This window comes from Tenrec ecaudatus, chromosome 12 (genome assembly GCF_050624435.1).
Source record: "Tenrec ecaudatus isolate mTenEca1 chromosome 12, mTenEca1.hap1, whole genome shotgun sequence".
Classification (NCBI taxonomy): domain Eukaryota; kingdom Metazoa; phylum Chordata; class Mammalia; order Afrosoricida; family Tenrecidae; genus Tenrec; species Tenrec ecaudatus.
Genome location: NC_134541.1, coordinates 138,340,355 through 138,365,215, shown reverse-complemented (window position 1 = coordinate 138,365,215; position 24,861 = coordinate 138,340,355). Strand labels below are relative to the sequence as shown.

The 24,861-nt window shown below is 57.9% G+C and overlaps 1 protein-coding gene and 1 non-coding gene across 2 annotated transcripts in view; both read right to left on the bottom strand.

The window, feature by feature from the left end:
• Window positions 1-4,337: 4,337 nt before the first annotated feature.
• Window positions 4,338-4,471, bottom strand: LOC142423610 (small nucleolar RNA SNORA16B/SNORA16A family). The gene has a single exon (XR_012779221.1). It is a non-coding gene; the product is annotated as a small nucleolar RNA SNORA16B/SNORA16A family (small nucleolar RNA).
• A 4,801-nt stretch (window positions 4,472-9,272) lies between these two features.
• The window catches only part of FBXL18 (F-box and leucine rich repeat protein 18), a 29,377-nt gene continuing 13,788 nt past the window's right edge, over window positions 9,273-24,861 (bottom strand). The window contains exons 4-5 of the mRNA XM_075527563.1: window positions 24,333-24,551; window positions 9,273-12,802 (exon numbers count right to left, since the gene is read on the bottom strand). Of these exons, the coding sequence (XP_075383678.1) occupies window positions 12,646-12,802; window positions 24,333-24,551 (376 nt within the window). The 3' untranslated portion in view covers window positions 9,273-12,645. The remainder of the gene's footprint in view (window positions 12,803-24,332; window positions 24,552-24,861) is intronic.

The window sequence follows — 24,861 nt, the reverse complement described above, 5'->3', positions numbered from 1 at the left end:
TGTCCACACCATCATGTTGACATGTTTGGGTTCTCTTGGGTGCATACCTCGTAGACAGCGTTCAGGCCTGGAACCTCCTCTCCACCCCACCCCCCAGGGCTCAACTTTCAGCCAAACAACAGACAAGCCGATGAGGTATGACCGGTCACTCTGGGGAGGGAGGGCCGCCCCCCTTAGACCCATCAGCCCTTGGTGGCCAGAGGGGCAGCCTGTGGCCAGGAAGGAGGCTCAGAAGGCTGGACGGGACAGGGAAGAAGGACAAGTGGAACTGGGACATGGGTCATGGTCAATGCCAGGCAACAGAATGTGTGTGGACTGCTGCATGGAAGACTGGCTTTCCCTGTCCGCTTCTACTTACCTTGCAAAACCACAGCAGGATTGGGGAGAGATGAGGGAGGGGCCAGGGGGCTGAGGCCAACATGGAGCCGGTGCTCAGTAGGCAGCAGTGAGTAAGTGAGTGAGTGAGTGTGAGTGAGTGTGAGTGAGTGGAAATAGGAAGCCCAGGCCATCCACCAACCATGTGTGAGTCCGGGTAGACTAGAGAAACAAATTCACGGACACTCATGTGTATAAGAAAGAGCTTTATATACAATAGCAATTGAATATTGAGAAAACATCCCAGTCCAGATCATGTCCATAAATCCTATATTAGCCCATATGTCTGATACCAATCTATAAAGTCCTCTTCAGATTCATGAGACATATACAATGACGCCGAATGCAGGAAGATCACAGGCCAGTGGGTGAAGTCTAGTGGATCCAGTGGTGGTGGAAGCATCTCAGCGCTGGCGTGGGTCTCCACGTGGCTCCTCCAGCTCCAGGGCCCTGGCTGCATGAGCGTAGCTTCATGTGATTTTCAGAAATGTCTCCCAGGGAATGAGCCAGCATCCTGCCCCCAGCAACCTATTTATCTCCTTAGTGCCTCCAAATGAGGTCATCAAGCTGCAACCTGATTGACAGGCTAAACTCCACCCCTTCACTCTTAATCCTCTCAAACTGACAGCAGATGATGCAACCACCACGCAGCATGACCCCACTGCTCCGTCAGATCCCTGCAGAAAGTTCTCAATCCCAGAGCAGAGTTCCCTGCTTGGAAAAGAAGAGGTGGGGGATCCAGCAGGCCAGCCGCCCTCGGGGGACACTCGAGGAAGCAGCTGGAGCGTCAGCACCGGAGGGGCTGCCCGTTGGGGTGGGCTGCCAGGTCACAGGGGGTGGGGTCTGGGGGGCACTCGGTGTGTCTGAGGCTCTCACAGGTCGACATCAGGGTGGGTACCAGGAGGCAGAGGTCCAGGGTGTCATTCTAAGGATGAGGTCTTTGTGAGGGTCTCCCCCACGTGTAGGTGTGTCTATTGGGTGCTATGAACACACCACGGGGAAACCCATTGCATTTTCTCCTTTAGATCACTGTGCTGGGATGAGGCGCAGGGACTGCATGTCTGCTCCATCTTGGGCCTCCAGAAGAACCAAGGGATGTTTGGGAGGCCGGCTGGCCAGGCTGCTCCTTAGAAGGGAGGCGGGTGAGGCGTTGTCTCACGGACTCTGGACCTATGGTCAGGAGAGATCAGTCCCTGCAGCTGATGTCATGCTGGGGGAACTGGAGGGGGAGGGTGGAGGGACGTCTAGGACCTAGACGGACACAGTGGCTGCACTGGGACCATGTGAGGATGCTGCTGGACCGAGAGGCATTTCCTTCTGTTGTACATCAAGTGGCCGCTTGGCGTGGGGACTGACCGGTGGCATCTTGGAAGAAAGGCCGGGCAGTCAGAGCTTTGAGAACCCCGTAGGACAGCTGTACCCTGACGCACAGGCCACCACCGTGAGTCTCAGCGACAGATCTGCAGACGGTCAGGCAGGTCTCTCACCTCACTTCACAGATCTCGGCTTTCTAATCCTGCAGGTCTGAAGCCACCTGCGTCAAGCACACCTCAAACTCTCAGCCGTCGAGTCGGTGCCACCCATAGCAAGTCTACAGGAGAGGGCGGAACTGCCCCTGTGGGTGTCTGACACTGTCCCTCTTGACGGGAGCAAAGAGTCTCATCTTTCTTCCTGGGAACAGCTTCACCGCGGCGCCATGGCACCCTCACCGTCAGCATCACTCTTCCCTGCTCTGGGCCCCCCCCCCCCAATGTGTGGGGCTCACTGGACTGCAACCTTGGCTTTCTTGAGGTGGCCAGAACCACACCAGAGCTGTCGGAGGCCTGTGCAGGCGCGAGTGTATGTCTTTATGAGAGTAGATGAGTGTGTGTGTGTGTGTGTGTGTGTGTGTGTGAGCATGAGTGTACAAGTCTATGAGCATGTGTGGGAGCGTGTGTATGAGTTTATGAGCATGTATGTATGCGCATGTGTGTGACAGTATATGTGTTTGAGCTTGTGTGTGTGAGTGAGTATATGAGTGTGTGTGAGGGTGTGTCTGTATGAAAGTACACGAGCATGTGTAAGAATATGTAGGAGCGTGTGCGTGAATGAGCGGGAGTGTGTGCAGGTGCGAGTGCACGTGTGAGCACACACGTGTGCATCTGAACAGGCTCTAGAGGAGAACATCCATTTCTGCTTGGGAACAGGCTGTCTACTGGAGTGGCAGGCTGCTGTGACCACACGGGGTCCTTTTGGATCAGATTTGAGCCCGTGCAGTGTCGCTAGCACAAATCTAATGGTGGAGGCCCAGCCCCAGGCCCCTGCTGGGCAACTTCTCCTTAACACTGGTCTCATGCAGCCCCCAACACCACCCCCGCCTGGTTTCATCTGTCAATCTCTGTCTTCATTACTCTCTCTGTCTCTCTGCCTGTCTTCATCTCTCATTCTGTCTCTGCTTCTATTTTTGTCTCTTCCCACCTGTCTGCTTGTTGCTGTCTGTCTGTCTGTCTCCTGTGTGTCTATGCATGTGCTCTCTCTCTCTTCCCACTACCCTCTCTGTCTCCAGCCCCCCCATGGCTCTCTCTTGGAGGTGGCCCTGCTCTGAGATACTTATGCTGCTGGAAACCGGGCCGAAGAGTCTTGCATTAGAGACCATATTTCCCCTCCACACTCAGGGCTGGGCTTGGCCTGTGTGTTCCTGCTTCCCCCTCCCCCAATCCTTCTTCTGGCAGCTGGTCCCTGGTGTGGCCCAGGTGGAGGGACCCAGAACATGGCTCTGGGAACAGCCTCCACGCTGTGTGCTCCCAGGGGAGCCTGACCCGGGTCAGGGCCACAGCCAGAGGACCCTGGGCCCGAGGACTCCCCACCGCAGGGAGCTGGGGAGCTGGAGGGGGTGGCCTGTGGCGTACCAAGCATGCCCCTGTCCATGCACTCAAGACTGCTGAGACGACACGAGGGTCAGTCAAAAGCATGACGACCGGGGTACCCACTCGTCCATGCCCAGGCTTATTCCCAACAAAGTGTGTTTAAACAGGGCTCTGCCACCAGCAGGCGGCTCCTTGTTAGGGGGTCTTAAAACCACAAGGTCCCAGGAAAACAGCGGCTCCTGCGGAGATCTGCGGGGCAGCTCCATACACCAGGGAGGTCAGCTCAGGTGACAGTGACTGTTTGGGGGCATTCTAAAGGGGTCATCTTGACAGACTGCTCAAGGACACAGGACAGCCAGGGGAGTTACTCGAGAATTCCTAAAACAATTATCTAAGAAAACTGAGCATGACATTGGTGAGAAAAAGACCAAGAAAAATGAGGCAATGTTTTGTTTTCCCACAAGTCTTTTTATTGATTAAGCCAGGTACATTTTAAAATTTTTCTGCAGCATACAAAACGGCCTGCTTAAAGTTCTTTCTTCCCATAGTGCTTCAATGCTCAAAACTCTAGATCTGCTGGCCTCGTGATATTTCAAGGCTGTTCTACTAGCCGGATTTTTAGAAAGCACAGCTATATCTTCGAATTTTTTAAAGAGCCAGGAAAAGCAAGGACATCCAGGTCCCAGGGCCCATGGTTCCGGCTCCGTGTCACAATTGTCCTCCACCGGAGACCACCAGTCTCAGGAACCCGGGGTCTTCAGCACAGCTGGGATGGAAACAGAACACAATAGACCAGGATGACCCGAGCTGACTGCTCCTCAGTAACGAAGGTTGGAGGCCAGGCACTATCTTTTTATGGTCACCTGGATGAAACGTTTCAGCTTTCAACACGAGGTGGCCCTTACTGTGTGCTTCACCTTCAGTCCTGATGGAGCTTCAGGACACTGTCGACAGCTTCCTGATGTACCCCTGGCTGCCCTTGGCAAGGGACTGTCCCCAGCCCCCGTCGCACTTACTGTACACGCAAGCCATGGTCAGCATAGCCACTGGCTTCAGAAAGCATGCCGATTTTCATAAAGGACTCACTCTGACTATGCAATGGCTGACACATCAAGGCAATGTCTTTTCCTGAAATGTTGCTGACTGGATACAGAAAACCGAACGGCCCCCGTCAGGGAAAAACTCCCTGTGGGCTCTTTTTAGCCAACAGCAGCGATGTGGAAGCAACTGCAGCTTCGATAAGGACCACTGTTTTTTTGTTTTGTTTTCCCCCCATGATGACGTATCTGCTCATTCTTTGAGGGCCGTGTGGTAATTATATAATAGTTTGTCAGTTTGAGGATTAAGAGTGAAGGGGTGGAGTCTAATCTGTCAATCGGGTCACAGCCAATGAGGACTCTGTATGGGCGTGGCCCTCCTGAGGATTCTGGGAACTCCTGATTTCCTCCTTGGAGGCAGGGGACTCTCTCTTCTCTGCTCACTTCTTGTGAGACATCCCTGAAGAGAAGTCACATGGACCTTCCCTGATGCAGTGCTGGGAATGGGAGGAGCCACAGGGAGATCCCTGCCAGTGCTGAGATGTGTACACCACTGGATCCAGAAGACTTCCAACCCACTGGCCTGTGATCTTCCTGTACTCAGCATCATTGCATATGTTTTGTGAGTCTGAAGAGGACCTTACAGATTGGTATCAGGGATATGGGCTAATATTGAACTTATGGACTTGATCTGGACTGGGCTGTTTTCTCAATATTCAACTGCTCTTGTATATAAACCTCTCTCATATACATATGAGAGTGTCCATGGATTTGTTTCTCTAGTCTACCCAGATTAACACAGGCAGCCAGGCTGTTCTACAAGAGTTTCATTGGGAAATTTTACCCCTGTGCACCCTCTGGCCCCTTGAAGACGTCTTATTCCCCAAACTCAAAGAGTACAGAGAAGAAACCAGACTTGCGTCCCCAAGGATGCCAACGGCCCTTCTGATTGATTTGCAGTCAACTCGCTCACTCCCAGCCACCGAGTCAATGTGACAGATACTGACCCCCTAGGACAGGGGAGAACTGACCTTGGGGGCTTCCAAGACGTAACTCTTGACAAGAGTAGGAAGCCCTGTTGACCCCCTAGGACAGGGGAGAACTGACGTTGGGGGCTTCCGAGACGTAACTCTTGACAAGAGTAGGAAGCCCTGTCTTCGTCCACTTGAGCTGGCCAGGGGCTTGGAACTGCTGACCTGAGGTTAGCTGCCCAACACGTAACCACTGTGCCACTGGGGCACTGTCGGAAGGGTGCAGCCTTCCAGGGAGGATGTGCTGAGAAACCAGGGCTTCCCACTCGGAGTTTCTGTTGAACAAAGGTTTCCTCCACAGTCATCTTCCTCAATTCTCCCTCACACTCACGCAAAGACCTACCGTCCCATGACACCGATGACATTCTCCCACCTGTGCGCCCACCCTCGCCCTCCTTTTCTGAGTTCTAACCCCCCACCATTCACATGGGTTCATGGGTTCCTAGTTTTCCAATCTAATTTTCTGAATTGTTGGATTAAAAAATAGATATGTATTTACTTGTACAAGCCCATTGTCATTGTGACCCCATCCAGTTATTAAAAGAGCGCCATGACTGTCCACACAAACACCCCATGGGACTTGGTTCCTGGGTTTGGGGCTTGGGGGTCATGGTTTCATGGGACATCCTCTGTCCTACCTCCCAGATCACCGCAGGGCGGTGCCTGGGGTCCTAGAAGCCTGCCCGCAGCCATCAAACACTCACAATGATTGGGCTCAGTCCACCGGAAGCAACAGAGGGAGGGGAGTCAGGGGCAGGAGGAAGACATGGCCTGTGGGGGTGACAACCATGACCAACAACGGCCTCCCTTCTGCTATGACACCAGAAAGGCCAGATGGTGCCCGTCTGCTACTATCTGAGCAATTTGATCAGAGTCTATAGAATTCTGATCAAGGGCAGGACTTCAAATTCATGTCAACTCTAGACTTCCTGGAGCCGTGGAGGCTGGAAGAGCCCCTGAAATGACTGTCCTGAGATCAACTTGAGACCTCCCACCAAAAAAATGCCCTTAAAAGCAAACAGTTGTCATCTTAAAAGCAAACAGTGGTTTATCTTAAGCAAGAGAAGAGTGTCTGCCATGAGCACTGGGTTTTTAAAAAGAACTCACTCGGTGGGTCAGGAGCCCAGGTGGCATAGTGGTTATGCACTGGGCTGCTAATCCCAAGGACAGCAGTTCAAACCCATCAGCCACTCCACATGAGAAAGATGAGGCTTTCTAGTCCCGTCAGGATGGACAGTTCCACGTTGTCCTGTCAGGTTGCTCCGAGTCGGGATGAACTGGGCACAGAAATTCGGATGATTGGAGAGGAACCTTTGAACCTTCCAGGTGGCTGAGTTTATGGTCACGAGGGAGTGACCACTCGGAGGTAGCGCAATTCTAAGCGTCATTCTCCGAAGTCACCGAATTGTGCCCGTAGAAGCCGCTCAGTTGGCATTCTTTTCACAGTGTGCAGGCTCAACGACAATAAAATAGATAAAGCTTTGTGAAAAAACTCTCACTGCCAAGGAGTCGAGTGTGAGAACTGCCTGGGTTTCTCCTTTCTCGTCGACCGCTGCTGGACTTCCGGAGAGCGGCCCAGCATGTGCCGCAGGGGCAGAGGGGGCCCTGGTGCTGACGTGGCTACATGCCGGGCTGCGGCGCGCCGCGTGGTGGGCGGTGGGAAAGGGCAGCAGCTCCAAGCGGGTAAGACAGGCTTTCTGCTCCTGTGAACAGTGACGGCCTGGGAAACCCACGGGGGCGCGTTAGGAGTCCGCCCCGGCTAGATGGCAGCCGGTTTGGTTTGGGTTTGATACCACCATGGCTCCATTCGATGGACTTCTGCAAGTAGAGCTCCCTGTGGTTTCTGAGACTGGAGCTTGACCAGAGCCGCCAGCCTCATCGCTCCGTCTTGGAGCGGCCGGTGGTTTCTAACCGTTCACCTTGGAGTTAGCCAGCCCACTCCACTACACCTCCAGGCCGTAGGGCACGCCAAACACAGTGCCTGCAACCACGGGCTGAAGCTGGCTGGCGTACAACCAAAGGACCCACGCCCCAGTCCCACGCCGTCGCCCTCACGGTGTTGCTCTCTGACCTCACTGCTGCGGCCACCGTGTCCATCCTCTCCTGGAGGGCCTTCCTCTTTCTCGCTGCCCCTCCTGACCCAGCACGCCGTCCTTCCCCGGGGACTGGTCTCTCCTGATAACACGCCCCAACGGGAGTGAGGGGAGGCCGCTCCGTCCCTGCGTCCGAGCAGCACTCTGGCTGGACGTGATCTTCCAGGTCAGGTGTGCTTGCTCCACGTCAGTCCGTGGGGTATGGGAAGGCCCACAGGTGGGCACCGAGCCACAGTCAAGAGAGAGCAGAGCCGGGCAACGCACCCTTCTGCTGAGCGTGGGGTCATCGTGTGCCGTGGCCAACGCCACAGCAGCCAGCCACAGCAGGCCACCACAGGCTCCTGCGCTACAAATCCACGAGACACCAAGGGGATTCGGCAAATGAAAAATGCCTGTGGGGGGGGGGCTCCACGTTTTGAATGTGGGCCAGGTCTCTCCTGTGGAAAGCTGCTAAGCCCGCTCCCCAGGCACAGCCCTACTTCCACGGCTTCTGGAAGCCCCAGAGGAGGGCGTGCAAATGCTCAGGCCCACAATTTCGCTAATGAGGGCCTCTTCGAGGAGATAATCCCAAATATAGAAAAACGCCCCAGCGCAAGGAGGTGCGTTGCAGCTTCCCTTAGAAGAGCGACTAATTAGAGACAGCCTAATTGTCCGACAGGAGGGAGGGGGAGGCTGGGGGGTTAGGGAGGGGAGGAGGGATCTGGAAGAAGGGCGGAAGCTGAAGGCTTTCTTCGTAGTTAGCAGAAAGCGGGGCCTGAAAGGGAGGGGTAGCAGCCAGGGGCGGGCCAGCAAGATCCCGACTGACAGAAAGTATCAGCAGAGGTTGGGGAGGGGAGGGGGGACTTATTCCCACCTTTGCTCTATCGACTTCTCTGAATTTCTGGAATCTTCTAGAATGGCTATCCTAAGAGTGTCCCTTGACTGGAACCGGTTGTGTGGTTCACAGAGTCAGTCACCTGTGTGTAATATGAACATGAGCATGGAGGTGGTGTGTGGGTGTGGGTCTGGGTGTGGGGGAGGGCTTGAATACCTCCAAATGCCTGTGTCCTCCAGTGAGTGAGTGAGCGAGTGGGTCGGGCTGTCTCTGCAAGGTCAGCAGGTAAGGGGTCCAGTCTCAGGGCAGCCAAAGCAGGTTGTCACCTCGGGGGGAGGCCCCACTGGAAGGTCCTGGGGAACAGTTTCACCCTCAGGAAGCCTCCTATGGGGGAGGGGGGCATCATCCTCAGGAGGTCCTGATGGGGTGCACATCCCCCTGCACGAGGTGGGCAAGGGAACCAGGACGTGCCCCCCAACGTGGATTCCAGCCCCACTCCCTGGAGCCCCTTGGGTGGGGGGGGGTGCACGCTCGGCTGCCAAGCAGATGGAGGCCGGCTCTTCCCGAGGACCCTGTGCAAGCGGCTCAACCCTGCTCTCCCCCCTCCAGCTTCAATCCCCCAGTCCAGCCCTGGTCCTCTCCATCCCAGCTGCAAAGGAGGCGGGGCTGAGGGGACTGTTTTCATAGAAGGCTCTGCCTGTCAGAGAAGGCCAGGCTACTCCTCACACTGGGGGCCCACGGGCTGTGGGTAGTTTGTGGTGGAAAGTCCTCCCAGTACAGTGTGCCCCACAAAACATGGGCACCTACTCTTGGGGTCTGCAATGATTCGTGTCCTTTTGTTCTGCACCCCATGGCCTCCAGCTGGTCACCCCATGCTGGTACTGCCGAGTTCCTGGGCAGCTGCATGGCCCTCCCCCACAGCCAACTCCCCAGAAACTTGCTCCCCACTGCCATAAGCCTCCCCCCAGGTCCCTCAACCTTTAACCCCCACCCCAGCCCCCATCTCCAGGCCTTGGCCATGACCCGAGCAAGGGTCACAAAGTGTGCAAAGTGCTCACTGACACCACAGACGCCACTTCTAAATCCGCTTAAGTTTATTGGAAATGTTCCACATGCCACAAACGGACAGGACACTCCCGAGGGGGTCTGAGGACAGAGGCCACCACACCAACACAAGCCCCGTGTCCACATCCCTGCCAGGGCGGCGGCCGGGCTGTCACTCAGCACCTCGTCAGGGCCATGGAGGCCAGGCCCCAGCCTTGTGACTGTAGTGGTCTGGGACTGAGGGGGCTGGGGACATAACACCTGGGACAAGGGACAGGGAGCGAGGGGGCCATACACACCTGAAGACATGCCTCACGTGTGTGAACGCATGCCTCACCAGTACCTAGCACACAAACACATGCCTCACACACAGGAGGGAATGCATGTGACATACATGAACACATGCCTGGTCGTACACCTTACACATGTGAACGCCTGCCTCACACGGACCCCACTTCACAGGCCCTCCTCACATGCCACCCCTCACACACGTGCACACACACACACACTCCTGCTGGTGCGCACTTCAGATTCTAGCTCATGTCATCAGCCCTCCATGGAAAGAGAGCCCTTTGTCCCCAGCGTTGGCCTCAAAGCCATGCAGCCCGCCTGATAGGGCTCCCTGTGTAACCTACAGGCTGGGAAGGCCTGCACCCCCTCAGGGCAGAGCCCTCCACCCCAGGGTGAAGGCTCCCAGCCAGGGCCTCCAGAGAGCCCAGGAAAGGGGAGTGATCTGGGCAGACCTGGGCTTTTACAAAGCCCCACAGGACAGGTATAAACACAGGGGAACTTCTAGCAAGAACACTGCTAGAAGTATGCACTGATGGTCATCAAGGGGGCTCCCTCACCGATCCCCTCCTCTAGCCCAGAGGTCAACAAACCCCCAAGCCCTCACCAAACTTCTGTCCCCCTGTAGCCTGTGTTGAGGGACCATGTGGGGCCCCATGTAGGCCATGAGGAGGGCAGGGGGAAGGGCGAGGTAGGTGCTCAGTGCCCTGGCCTGCATCCCACCTCAGGTTCAAATGGCATCCTGGGGGCCCCTCAGAAGTCAGGCCTGCAGGGGAGGGGGAGGCAGCAGCCTTGAGGTGGAAGGGAAGAAGGAAAAGGTTTCTCTGAAAGCTTCCTCCCTCACGTGCACATGTGCACACACACAATTACACATGCCCCCTACGTGCACAGGGTCCCCACACACACTCACGTACACATGAGCATGTGCACACATGAACACATACATATTCACACGACTGACACTCACATGCGAGTGGATGGAGGTGCACACACCTCATGTGCTCAGGGTCCTCACACGTACTCACAAGCACGTAATGCACACACACAGCACAATCTCTCATACACGCACGCACACACAATTGTACGTGCACAGCCTACACGCACGCATTCACCTATGCACGCCCACATGGGACTGTATGTACACAGCATGCACACATACACACATACACCATGCATGCAGGCACACGCGTACACACAGCGCTCCTGCTGACCAGGCACAGGCTGCGTGCCCCTCGGCTGACAGCATACGGTCCACTGCGTCACAGCCCCTGCTGCCAGCCGGGGACCATTAGGGGTGGGCGCCTTCCCAGCATCAAATGCTGCAGAATATAAATTGCAATTAACACCAGTGCCAAAACAGCACTTAGCGAAAATAAGCACATTATTAACATCTGGTGAATCCGGCTTGAGCACGGGGCGGTGGGTGGGCGGGTGGGGACTCTCGCTCTGAGGAAGAGGCTGCTGCAGGGACGAGAAGCATGCCAGCTCGGCCCTGGCGGGCTGCAGCCCAGTCCCCTGCCCTGGCTTGTCAGCAAACCCCACACTGCTGGCCAGGACGCTGTCACTCCCGGGGACTGGCCACCAGGCGCTGCATGAGCAGACACCACCATCTTCCCGGTCATCCCCTGGGGAAGGCGAGCAAGGTGGGGGCCGGGAAGACCAGGGTGAAAAGGACATGGGAGACGGCCCAGAGGACGAGGCTGGCACGTAGGTCTGGGGTCTGCAGGACACTCCGCTCTGGTCTTGACCCTCCTCCCCCTCAAGGATAAGCCAGCCAGCCCTACCCTGCCCCCCGCTGTCACCACCAAGGTCTCCAGATGCCACTTGAAAGATCTGACAGAGATGACCAGCACCCAGTCCCTCATCCACCACGGACCAGGGGTGGCAGTGTCCTGAGGAGAGGGGGATGGACACGGACGGTGTCAGGCCCTGGAGGGAGGGAGGACTCAGCAGGTACTTCCTCTGGCAGGGTGGGGATGACCCAAGTTCAGAAGAGAGGAAGCCCACCTCACCCACAGTAAGAAAAGGGGCGAGATGGGGCCTTCATCCCACCCGGAGAGCAGGGGCGCCAGCTCACACTCAGGTGGGGGCGCCAACCCCACAGTTCCTGTCCGGGCTCCCACCCCAGCTACATGAGCTGCAGGCACCTTCTGCTCAGGAGAACAGCATGCTCAGCTCCTTCCTGCAAGGTCAGCTCAGGCCAGCTCCCCGCGGCCCCATGGACACAGAGAAGCGGACAGTGGTGGCAGTCAGGGGTCATGGCCAAGTAGGTTCCGCCCTAGCCCCAGTGGAATTAGTCAGCCCCTGGGACAAGCCCCCAGAGTTCCCATGGGGCGGGGTAGGAGCCAGGTGGCCACGAAGGCTGTGTGAGGTGCTGCCCGGTCAGGCTGGGCACAGGCCAGTCCCTGGAATGGCGCACTGCATGTCTGCAGCTTGCCAAATGAAGTGGAATGAGGAGTGGGGGATCCAACCGCTCCCCAGGCCCGGGTTTTAATCACTTCTGAAGCCAAGAGTGTACACGTGTATGAGTGTGCATGGACCACATGTGTGCATGGACAGAATGCCCTCCCTACACGCATGAGGGAGCCAGCAAGTCTCCAAGCAGAACACCCCAATCTCCCATGAGGCCCCTCTGATAAGGAATGGGGACTACTCAGAGGTGCACAGGCTGCCCCAGCTCAGGGTCCCCCCAAGTCCCAGGATCCCACTGAGCCGGCCACATATTCGTCTGAAGATGACTTGTAAGGAAGGGGCCTCGAGCTACATCTACCCCTCAAGGACAGGGCACCCAGAGCTTGAGCCTGCCCCCGGTGGGGGGAGGGGCGCCTCACCTGTCACATGGGGATGGCTCAGGAAGGGTGCACATGCACCCCAACCCCCCACATGTCAGGTGGCCTCATGGAACCTGGGGTGGGGACAAGGCCCCAGTGAGGTGACAGGCATCTCTACCCAACCCTCCCACCGCCGCAGCCGGTCCCCGTGGGGAAGCAGGAGGTACGGGGGTGGGGCAGGGCGGTGTGGAGGGGCCGGCTCCCTTCTGGGATGAAGAGGGGCTCCTTTCTCCCAGCTGGGTGGTGTTGCGGCGGGCAGGTGAGGGGCAGTCCGCGGGCAGACCCCTCACCACCAGAGGTTGGGCGGCTCCTCGGCCACTCTGCTCTTGAAGAGGGTGACCTCGTCCAGGTGGGCCAGGGGCACGTCGCGGATGACGTCAGTCAGGCCCTCGTGGAGCAGCGGGAAGATGACCACATTCAGCGCGGGCCGCTCTGCCTGGAAACTGAGCAGAGGCAGGGTCAGTGGGCCGGCCGGCCGGCCATGGGTCCCAGGATGCATAGGGGACCCCCTGTACCAGCACCCCCAAGGGGTCCCTGGCATGTCCCTTGTCAGGAGGCCGTGGGGATGACTGGAGAGGAGGGCGGGACCGCCCCACACGAGTCAGACACGGGATGACACTCAGGGAGTGGGCTCCAGGACATTCTCAAGCTGCGTCCACATCAATGTCAACAGCCAGCTCACGACAAGTTACCCTGGCCACCTAGCTTTTCAAAGTCCTGTCCCCTCCCCACCTGGGGGTGGTGCCCAGAAGGAAAGCTCCTGGGGGCAGCTCACACTCCCACAACCCTCCCTATCCTGGCCACCCTGCCCTTTTAGCCCCAAGGAGGTGGGTTACGCCTAGAGAGGTTGCCTCCAGCTGCAGGGCCTCTCTGGGCCAGAAGCCATGGGACTGGCGTCCACGCTGAACCTGCACCTGATTGCTGCCTCTCAGAAGACAACTGTCCACTGCCACCAGCCAGCGGGCAGACGCCTCGGGAACAGTGGCCCTCGTGACGAAGTGCTGCACGGCCCCGAGTGCTCTACTCTATCCTCCAAGGAATGTGCGTACCGGTTGAGGGGAGGCCCTGGCAGCTGGCCCCCACGGACGAGCCCAGAAGACACCAGATTCCTAGCGACTCTCGTCACACAAGAAACTTCTAGTCCTCAGGTCTCGCAGGGGATGAGAGATTGCATCTTGGTCCAGGCAGCCTGGTGGGCTAGAGCTGGCTGGGGTCACACCCACCGCAGGCAATCTGCCGGGATCCGGTCTAGGTTTACGGCGTTCATAAAACCTGCCATTTGGGCAATAAAGGCACCAAAGACCGGCCTGCCTGGGTCCTGAGCATGCGCTCTGGCCAGCAGTTGCATCTCTGCTGAGCGGGCCTTGAGGCAGCAGTGTGGTAGACGGGCCCTGGCCTGCACATGCCCCTGTGACTGACTGTCTGGAAACAGGATCCTCCAGGGGTGTGCATGCCAGGTGCCCACCACCCCTCCCAGGGGGCCCACCTCTGCTCCAGAGCTGCCTTCAGGATGGGGGCAGGAGACATGGGGGTTGGGATGAGTTAAAACTAAACAAAAGAATGCGCCCCACCCGGCCCTGGCTGGCCAGGTGCACACAGGCCCACCCCAGGCTGCACCTACAGGCTCACCTGGCTCAACCCTCATCAGCCCAGACCCCTGTTCTCCTCTCTGGTGTCCGAGAAACCTGGAAGACAAGCTACCACCCTCCCGGAGGAGACCCAAATTCATGTCCATTCCCAAGAAGGGGGACCTGCTGGAATGCAGACCTGATGAAGCAAAGCCACAGCTGTGGCATGCAAGTAAAACTGCTGGTAACAATTCCAAAGAGGTTGCAGCATTAGGTGGGCAGGGAGCTGCGAGAAATTCAGGCGGGATTCAGAGAAGGGCGGGCACCTGGGCTAGCACTGCTGATGTCAGCCAGATCTTTCAGAAAAATGTTTACTTGCATCTTACAGACTTTGCCAAGGCATTGGACTGTGGGGACCGTGACCCACTCTGGACCACCCTGGGAAGAATGGGAACTCCAGCACACCTCCTGCGCCCACGCAGCAGCTGCACACAGACCAGCAGGGCGCTGCTGGACAGGGCACAGCTGCCCATCAGGAAGGGTGAGTGTTGGCTTGTACTCTCTCAGAACACTTAGGCAGTCTGCGTGCTTAACACGTAACCCCAGAGGCTGGGAGAAGAAGGCGCACTAAGATCGGAGGAGGGCTCATTAGTCACCTGTAAGATGCAGACGACACCTACCACCTTGCTTACGGGAAAGAGGACCTGACGCTCTGTGGAGCACTGCTGTGCTCCCCCGCCTCCTCCGCGTGCAGACAGGGCCGTGAGCAAGGACGACCCATGAAGGACTGCTGCCCCGGAATCCTGGTGCTGGCCAGCGTGTCCAGTAAGAAGCACGCCCAGGATGCCCCTTAGAAGTGACGATGGCGAGACGCGTCTCTGGTGTTTTGGACACACCACCAACAGGAACCAAAATCCCGTCGTCTAGGGCACACCAAACCAAGGTCAACTGGCCGGCACTCTACATCCCACGTCACTGAGTGGCAATCGTAAATGGCCACCTCTGGCACCGGCGCTGGTCTCTCCGCGTCCAGAGGGAGGAAGGGTAATGACCACAGAAAGACGCATGGAAACAACGGGGCTAGTGGACGCTCGGGCCACGTGAGCAGCAACCTCCACAGGGCTTGAAGGTGCCCAGCACCACTGCTAACCTTTCCACAAAGACTCACGCTGGAGCGTCCTGGAGAGCGTGGGGGGAAATCCTGAGACCAGGCTTACTGGTCAGGTAGAGACAGGGGGACCCCAAGACAACAGAGCCCTCAGTCTCCTTTCAGGTCCAAAACTGAACTCACCCCCATGTTAGAACAGTCAAGGTCAGGGGTCCTCAAACAGTTCACTGTCCCTCAGACCAATTGGAGGGCCAGACGATAGTTAAAAAAAAAACTATGAACACATTCCTATGCACACTGCACATATTTTATCTTGAAGTAAAAACACAAACAGGGCAAAAACACTCGGCAGGTCAGATAAATGTCCTCAGTGGGCCGCATGTGGCCTGCGGGCCATACTTTGAGGATGCCTGGTCAATGTCAATGGGGCAGCCTTTGCTCAGCAGGCTAGCGGGTGGTGTGGGTGGGGGGCTGGGTACAGGAGACACAGGCAGTGGGGGCACATTGAGGGGACTGGCAAGGGAGGAGGTGGAACAAGTTGTGAATGAATTGGTGAACGTCAAACCGATGGTTTGCTCTGTAAGCCTTCATTCACAATCCAGTGTTTTAAAATACATGGAGGGAGCAGCCCCCCTAGGAGGACATCTTGTTGAGACAGCGAAAAAGAGGTAGGCCCTCGGGGAGATGGGCTGGTCCAGGGGCGGCCACCCCAGGCTCAGGAACAACACGGGCAGGGACAACAGCAGTGGTGGCCCGGCGCAGGGTGGAGTGGGGCTTTGTTCGGTAGATACCGAGTTGGCACCCATTGGGCTGCACCACCCCGGTCTCAGCTAGGTCGACACCCCTCACCCAGAGGGAAGGCCTGGGGTCCCAAACCAGGGGCTCAGGAAGGTGGCCAAAGGGGGGAACAGCCTGCTTCCAGCTGCAGGCAGGGCCCTGTAGCATGGTGGGCACTCTCCTCAGTCGTCCACAGCTGGTTGTCAAAAGTGTGTGTGTTGGGGGGGGGGGATGCCATCCCTGCTTTCCTGCCTAGACCCCGTGGCCTGATGTACCCCTCCCAAGCATTTTCCGGGTACCCGTATGGTCACTTCTGGTGGCCACCAGCCCTGCCACCAGCCTGGTCACACTGACTGAGCCGTGTGTCTGCACTGACATAATTCTGGGCTCCTTCCTTTCCATGATGGTATCCACAAACATCTGTTTCCCAGGGGGGATGGCCTGTCTCCTCAGACGGAATTTCAGAAGCAGGGTCACCTGGTCAAAGCAAACCCATGACAAACGGCTACTTCGGGAACCACGGGGAGACACCAGCTAAGCAGCCTACACCAAGGTGGGGGTTCAGGGCTGAAGAAGGAGAGGAACAGAAGGCCCCCCTCACCACTGACACGTCCCTGCTGTCACCCGTGCATGTTGTGCTCGATGGGGCCCTCTGTGAGCCTCAGAAAGATCTGACTGGGAGCCAAGTGGGCAGGACTCCCTGCCCACCTGCCTTCAGGATGTGACCTAGGGCAAGGAGGAGGCGATGGCACTGGTCCCTCCGGCCCCATGGGCCGGAGCCGGGGAGGTGACACGTGCTCACTCCGCTCCAAGGCAGCCTCAGATATGGGTAGTGCAGGACCCACCACGGGGAGGGAGCAAGGTCCTGCCCAGAGTTGGGGGTGGGGAGTGTGTGGCCCAGGTGAGGTTCCAGGTGAGGAAACAGCTCACACACTGTCAGGGGACCTGACAGAGGGTCCCTCCCCAGAGACCACCCAGCCCCACTCGCCGGTTCAAACCCCGACGTCTTTGCCGGTAAGATGGCTCCCTGGGTGGCAAAAAGGGCTCAGGACCAAGAAAAGCCCGCAGAGACGGGCAGCTGCTCTCCACAGCAGCCTGGACGGCGGCGACGAGACGAGAGCACTCACATGCAGTCATGGGGACTCAGCGCTTGGCCCGTCTCCAGTGGAGGGGACACAGCTCTGCTCTGTACCCCATCACTCCAACTCGCTGGTAAAGGGTTTGTTTGGGTTTGGGTGTAGGGTTTGAACTGTACCTGCTCCCCCAAAGAGACATGCTGAACAGTGTAAGCACTGTCCCTGGGAGTCCCACCCTGTTCAGAGATCCGACCTTGGACAATGTTGCTAACAGGTGCCGCCCAGCAAGTTCAGACTCGGTGACCTTGCGTCCAACTGCAGGAAGCACTGCCGGGGCTGCGCCGTCCTCACAAAGGTTCCTATGTTTGAGCCCATAGTCCATCTCCTTGAGGGGGGCTCCGTCTGTCCCGCTGCCCCTCTGGCTTTACTGAGCAAGTTTTCCAATGCCGCACGAGGTGGGCGCCTATCGCTGCAGGGCCCCGGGAAGCCAGTCCCTGCACTGCGGTGGATAATTCCCGCATTCAGTTGGATCGCCTCTCTCTGAAGTGGTTCGGCGACGGCGCTCCTCCAGCCAGCTGGCCAGGGAGCTGTCTTCCAGCTTCCTTGGCAAAGACCAGGGAGTGCTCCCAGTGGCGTGTGTGTCAGTCCGAACACCCCACTTGGTGTTCCATCGGTTCTGGGTCCTCATTCTTCAGCTCGGCTTGGACCTCTCCCTTTGGTGCTGCTGGTGCTTGATCATGTGCCACCTCTCCTCACATGCTTGGGCCTTTGGGGAGACAACTTGGCATCACCCCTTTTGGACACTCTCTCCCTTGGAGCCCCCAGTGGGTTCAAACCGCCGACCTTGAGGCTGAGCAGCTCAGTGGGTAAGCCACTATGCCACCAAGGTCCTCCTCTGCTCTGGTTCCTGCTCATCTCACCTGTCTCGAGGGACCGACTCAGCACCTGCTGCCTCCCTAACCGGACCACAGAGGTGCATCGGCACCAGAACCACGGGGGTGGGGGGGTGGGGAGGCCGCGCCCACTGTCATTGGAGGTGGGGCTCACACAGAGGGGTTCTGAGACTGCCAGTCTCTCTGGGAACAGAAGCCCCCTCTTTCTCCTGGGGGTTGGCTGGTGGGTTTAAACGGCCAACCTTGTGATTGGCAGCCCATAGACCCCATCAATCCACCACACTCCGCCCTTGACTTCCCCAAAATCTATGTCCTTGCCACATGCAAACACATCCAGCCACTCCCAGCATCTCAGAAGTCTGGGGTTGGCTCCTGCTCCCACAGCGCATCTTCCGGATCTTCCCATTGAAATACAGGGAAGATTCAAATACAAGCCAGAAAACGAGCCCACACCATCCCGTCCCTGCTGACTCCTGTGACCCTGGAGGACGGAGCAGAGCTGCCCCTGGGGGTTTCCAAGAATGTCACTCTTCTTGAGAGCAGTACGTCTCATCTTTCTCCTGGGGAGCAGCTGGTGGTTTCGAACCTGTGACCTTGCCAGAAGCGGCCCAGCTGGTAACCCAGGACACCCACAGGGAGCCTCCTACTATGGGAAAGTTGGGGGAACAGGCTACACGGTTTCGGGACTGCCGTCATGTCACTGAGAATGCATGGGGATGTTGGGGGTGGGGGGTTGCCGTGCACATGAGGGGCATCTGGAAGCTGGGAGAAAAGAGCAATGCAAGATCAGGAGCTTTTCCACCAGCTTTCCCAAGCTCCCCCCACCCTCCCACTCCCCGTGGTCTCAGAGACAACAGCAAAGTCAGTGACATTTAGAAAAACAGGAAGGAAAACAAAACTAAAAACCAGGCCACAGTCTAGACCCTGGAAGTCTTTGCAAGTCCACACTGGAGCGAGTGGCAGTCCTGCCCCTGGGAAGCTCTGTGGGGAGAGGTGCCACTTGCCCCCAGGCCCTGCTGAAGGGTCTTCCTCCGCGAGCCACACCTCACCTGGGGTCAGACTGCACCTATGAACCCTGCTGGTGTTTCCTGTGATGGAGGGGACCAGGATGCTGGTCCCCTCCATCACCTCTTCCGCCAGAAGCGCCTGGGCTGTCCAGACTTACACCCAGGGGCAGGGGTGGGGCTGTCTGTGACATCGCTGGCTCGCTCACTCGGCCAGCAGCCATCTGCAGCCCAGAAGCACACTGCGTCCTCATCCTCCAAGCTCTGGGGACCTGGACCACCAGGGCAGCTGGGCCCAGGTGCTGGCCAGGCACAAGGTCCCCCAACACCTTCAGGGTGGGGAGTGGCATGGAATGGCTTCCTTTACGGTGGAGGGAGTCGTATGGGTGCTCTGTCTGGCTGGTCTGGCCAGCCCACATTCCTCCCCAGCAGGAACCCTTGCCAAATCACACACCCCAGGACCACTGGTTCTGCTCCAGGGAAGGAATTTCCAGTGGAGCCTGGGGACAGACAGAGCTCATGACCCACCCCCAGGAATGTCAGGCCGGGTCACAACGGACAGAGGGGCCCAGCCAGCCCGCCTAGATGGAATTCCTGGGTATCCTACAGGAAGGAGTCCCGAGAGACCCAGGACCACCCCCCCCCATGTGGGAGCACCCTGTCCCTCCACAGCTCACCCTCTCAGGCCCCGGGACTAGCACTCTCCAGCTCATCTCTGTCCAGGGTCTGCAGACCAAAGCAGAAATATTCAAGAAGCACAAGATGGCTCTGCAGACTGCAGGAGCGGGCTCTGGGCAGGGGGGTGGGAGCTAGTCCTGGCGCTCAGAGGCCCCTTTCCTGGCAGAGCTCGAGGCCCACGCCCACTGTCAGGACAGCACTGTGGATTGTCACCAGAAACCCCAAAGCTGTCTCCTGGCTCATACTAGGGCTCTCCACCTCTGCCCCATTCCCTGCACAACTCCTAATCAGATGGTACCCAGGTTTCCCACGAGGGTCTGAGGGGGGCCAGCACCCTTGCCTGCTCTGCCACTCAGCTGTGACAATCAGCCAGGGTCCCCAGATGCCTGTGAGCCAGACAGGAAACGAGGGCTCTGAGCGAGGCCAAGGCCTGGGACACAGCACCGGAGCTGCCCTGAAGAGGGAGGCCAGGGTCAGACATGGTTCCAAAGCTGGCAGGCGAGGCCGGTGCAGTACGACTGACCCCAGTGGAGCATCGTGTGGAGCAGAGCATTGGTGTCACTCCCATGACAAACCACCGGGCAGGTGAGTGGGACACATAGGTCCACAGATGCCACCAGACACCCTCTGCCAGCCAGGACAGCCTAGGGCAGCTGCTGGACACAGGGGCAGGAGCAGGGCTTGGTGGTACACCCGCGGCACGAATGGCAGCCCCCAGACTCCACACATATCACTTGGCCATGGTCGGTGCTGCTAGGGAGGGAAGTGGGCTTGCTCAGCCGCGACGGGATGACTCAGGGTTTTCTGGGAGCGGCAGGAAGTGAGGCAGACGGAGCAGGGCAAGGGGCCCGCTGGCTGAAGCCAGGAGGCATCCCTGAGGCCAGCAAGGCAGAGATCTTTAAGTCTGCGTCCACCCCGAGGGCAAGAGGCAGATCCCGTAGGAAACACCTCAGTTCGGGCCCAAGGTGGTCCTGGCTCAGCAGGTACCTCCCTGACCCCTGGATGGGCTGCTGAGGGCCAGTGTGCCAGGAGACACCAGAAGGGTGGCTGTGAGCCGACAGCACAACGGAGCTGTGGAGATGGGAACCCACAGCCCTGTTCAGGGCCCTGACGCTAAGCTGCACAATGCTGCTGGGCAGGCTCAGATAGTTTCCCTCTAGTGGCACGAGTAGATAGAGCGCCTGGCTGCTGAGGGAAAGTTCGGCAGTTCAGGGCCAGCCAACAGCTCTGCAGGAGAAAGGTCTGACAACCATCTGGGTGAAGATGACAGCCAACAGCCCTCCGTCACAAGGGTCTCTCTTTGGTTGTGTCTCCACACCTGCTCCCGAAAAGCCAGCCGGTAGCCTGCAAAGCCCTCTGGGAGGGGTCTGCTCTGTCTCATGACACCCAACCACCACGGGAACTCAGGAAGATGGTAACTGTGTATCTGTGTGGGCTCCCAGTGTGCTGCAGGGGTGTTAGCAATGTTGCTAACAGTGCCAGTGGCAGAGGGCAGTGCCCGTGTGCAGGGGAGGCAGTACCCGCAGGGCAGCAGAGGCCAGGCATGTCCTCCCCAATCACTGGGCACTTCTCTAGGCTGTTGGTGGGCTGGGGCGGAGGAGAGTGGGGGGTGGGAGTGCAGGGGTGAGGAGGGAGGAAAGCCCCAGAGAGGTGACAGTGAAATCTCAAAAAAAGAGGCACCTCTCATTTCAAGTCCCCCATCCCACATGACCCAGGCCTGGGGAGGGGGAAGGGAGCAGCTGGGAAGGCACAGCAGAAGACATGGCCACAGCGCCACCTGCTGGGGACCCTGCACAGATGCAGCGGGCACCTGGGCCTGGCTGGATGCCCACTGGGGATCCCGTGGAGGGGCAGGTCCTTGGCGGCAGGACAGGATGTCTGGGCTACTTCACCAGCCTGAGGCTTCCCAGGCCACCATGTACAGGCACCACTGGCCCTGCAGTGTCACCTCCACACAGACAATGGGTGGGTGGTCTCCTACACCCGGCTCTAAGGACCTGGCCCAGCCCTGCTGCTGGCAGTGTGGCACTCCCTGCCCCAACCCCTATGAGCCAGCCACTGCATCCGTATGGGTTCCCAGGCGGGGTGAAGTAAGACCCCTTAGCAGCTGGGGGTTCTGCTGCCCTCTACAGTGCAGACTGGTCGAGCTCGAGGAGGCAGGGGTGGGAGACACGCACACATACACAACTGTCCCTTTCGCTGGGGTGTGTGTCTCCTGATCTGAGCCTCATTTCACCATTTGTAAAATGGAGCTACTAGTACTTTCACAGGGGGTTCTGCAGTTTTAACACAGTGCCTGCTACAGCAAGCGCTCAGTAAAAAGCCAGTCAGCCCTTGTACCCCCAACCCAGTCCCCTGGACTCCCAGCCCAACCCACTGATCCCCCAACATGGTTCCTGGTACCTCAACCTGGCCTCTAGGTCCCCAATCCAGCACTGGCACCTGCCGCCCAGAGCTCAGGGCACCAGGGGAGGGGTGATCGGGAAAATGGGCAGATCATGCACACAGCTGCCCAGGAGGAAAGAAGAGCGAGCAGAGTCCCTGCCCCACTGGAGGGTGGGGTGGGATTGAGTGGGGGTGTCCTGTCACGAGACCTTGTGGTGTCTGTGCTGCAGCGGCCCAAGGAGCCTGAGGGAGCCCAGGAGGAAAGAAGAGCGAGCAGAGTCCCTGCCCCACTGGAGGGTGGGGTGGGATTGAGTGGGGGTGTCCTGTCACGAAACCTTGTGGTGTCTGTGCTGCAGCGGCCCAAGGAGCCTGAGGGAGCCCTGGGCCTTCTGGATTCATGGCCATTATCAAGTCTTGGGGCAAACTATGCTGGAGGGTGACGGGAACCAGGTGGTTCCAGGGGAGCCCCACTGTAAGATGCTCCTTTGGGTCTGTGACTTTGAAGCTTCTTAAAATAAATTTCAAGAATACAGCAGACTCTGGCCCTTATCACCCTTCAACTTTGGAACGGAACTCACCTCCCTGTCTCCACTTTCAGCCAAACAACAGACAGGTCAGTATGGTGAAGAACATCAGGGAGCCCCACACACCCCTTAGAACAGCGGTTCTCAACCTGGGGGTCACGACCCCTTTGGGGGGTTGAACAACCCTTTCACAGGGGTCACCCAACTCATCATGGTAGCAAAATGACAGTGATGAAGTAGCAACGAAAATAAATGTTATGGTTGGGGGTCACCACCACATGAGGACCTGTATGAAAGGGTCGCGGCGTGAGGAAGGTTGAGAACCACTGCTTTAGAACAACCAATCACACACGATCCAAAGGGCAACAAGCACCCAGGGGATAAGTGGAGAAGGCAGCATGGAAATGGGAAACCCAGGGAAGAGGTGGGTGCAGTGCTGCGACATCGTGGGGACTGCAAGTGACGTTGTAAAACGAATGTGCACGAAGCGTTGAAGGAGAAATCAACCTGAAAGTTGAAAAGAATGCAGAGCAGTGAAAGAGCGGGCAGGGCGCTGGGTGTGGGTAAAGCGGACTCCCCAAGGTCAATAATTGTGCAAAGGAGCCACATGCCTGCAGAGCGGGGTCGGGAGACGTAAGAAAATAGAGCTGCATCCGCTCATTGGTGCGGAAGAGAAGCAGAAAGGCTCATTTAGAAGCCGCCAGGGCACGTTCTGTAGGGGACAGGGCGAGTTCTGTAGGGGACAGGGCCAGAGGAGGCAGGAGGGGCCGCTGGTAAGGGGCATGGAGTCTGTGGGAGGGAAGGAGGGAACGTGGGGGCGTGGAGGGCGGTCAGGGCTGCAGGGCGCTGAGCTGGAGGCATAGCAGGCGTTGGTGACATCATTCACACAGTGACAATAAAGACAGTAGGGGGGCAGAGGGTCGTACTGGAATAAACTACATAGGCACAAGTTCACACTCAAGTTCAGTATGATCCAATGATGAGCTCTCTGTTGCGTTTAAATTTGTTCCTGGCGACTTTGGGACCCATTATAAGCACACTCCTTTTAGATTACAGTTTATTATTCGGAATAAATAACCCACTGAGGAGAAGGGGCAGGTCTTTCTCACACTGGATCCCACTTAACAGATGTAGAAGGAACAAAGCCCCAAACACCAAGCCCATTGTTGTGGAGCCGGCTCTGCCTCAGTGCCTCCATAGGACAGCAGGACTGCCTTTGTGGAACCGACAGCCTCATTTCTCTGCTGCCCAGTTCAAAGCGCCAGCTCTGTGGTTGGCAGCCCAGTAAGAGCTTGAAACACTGCATCTCTGGGAAGGAGGCAAAATCCAAACTCCAAAACCAACCCCCGTGCCATCAGGCCGACTCTGACTCACAGCGACCCTGCAGGCCAGGGTTGAACTGCCCCTGTGGGTTTCCTGTGACTCTGTAAATCTCTGCATCATCTTTCCCCCCAGGGGTGGTTGGTGGGCTCAGACCTCAGCCCTTCATGTTATCAGCCAGGGGGCTTTAGGCATGCGTCCACCACCCACAGCTGCCTGCTTCCAGAGATGGACAGCTCCGGGGGCCGCGGAGGCCGCCCTACTCCATCCTGGAAGGCTGCTGAGTCAGGATCGACTCCATGGCAGTGGACAGAAAGGCATTTGAGAATTCTGTTATTTACTGTTGCAATTTCTTGACATCTTGAATTATTTCAAATTCAAGTTAGTAAAAGAGAGAGATTTGGGCAGGTGCATTGCCCACAGAGAGAAGCATGTCTGTCCCCACATGGACAAGCGGGGGGCACGCTGGCACTTGGGGCCAGGGCTTCAGGTACCTTCAGTCCACTGTCTGACTCCACCCACAGCTAGGACCTAGGGCCCTGGACTTCTGGGCTGGACATGATGAGCCACTCCGTTGTTGGTCTGGTCCAGCCCCCTCCCCACCCTGTGCCACCTCCACCCCCTGCCCCCATGCCCTCACCTCCGGAGCAGGGTCTGCTGCAGGCTCTTGCAGGTGGTGAGGGACTCCCCCGTGAACATGTGGCACATGACGACGTGCAGGCAGTGGCCCACAAAGGCCAGCAGGGCATCGGGCTGCAGTGTGCCACTGCGCGAGACCAGGCAGAGCCGCTGCAGGTGGGAGCATTGGCTGAGCGCCTGGAAGAACTGCGCGTTGGCGCTGAAGTAGGGCTGCTCCAACCTGTGGGGAGACAGGGCGGTGAGCGGCCGCCTGGCCATGCCAGGGACGGCAACGAGGCCAGTTGCCCGCCCTCCAGTCACACCACCACGCGACAGCCCCAGTGCTGGGTGGAGCCCCTGTGGGCACCGGGTGGTCGGCCCACCCATAGACCCAGCAGAGGGTCACTGGTTCAAAGTGACCTGCCCACTGGAGGCCCTAAAACCTTCCATCTTTCTCAAACACTGACTGGCCCTGCAGGCATGTGTGGTTCCTACCCTTGGTGAGCACAGGGAATGGGGACCCAGGTACACCGGGCACCGAGGAGGGGGGT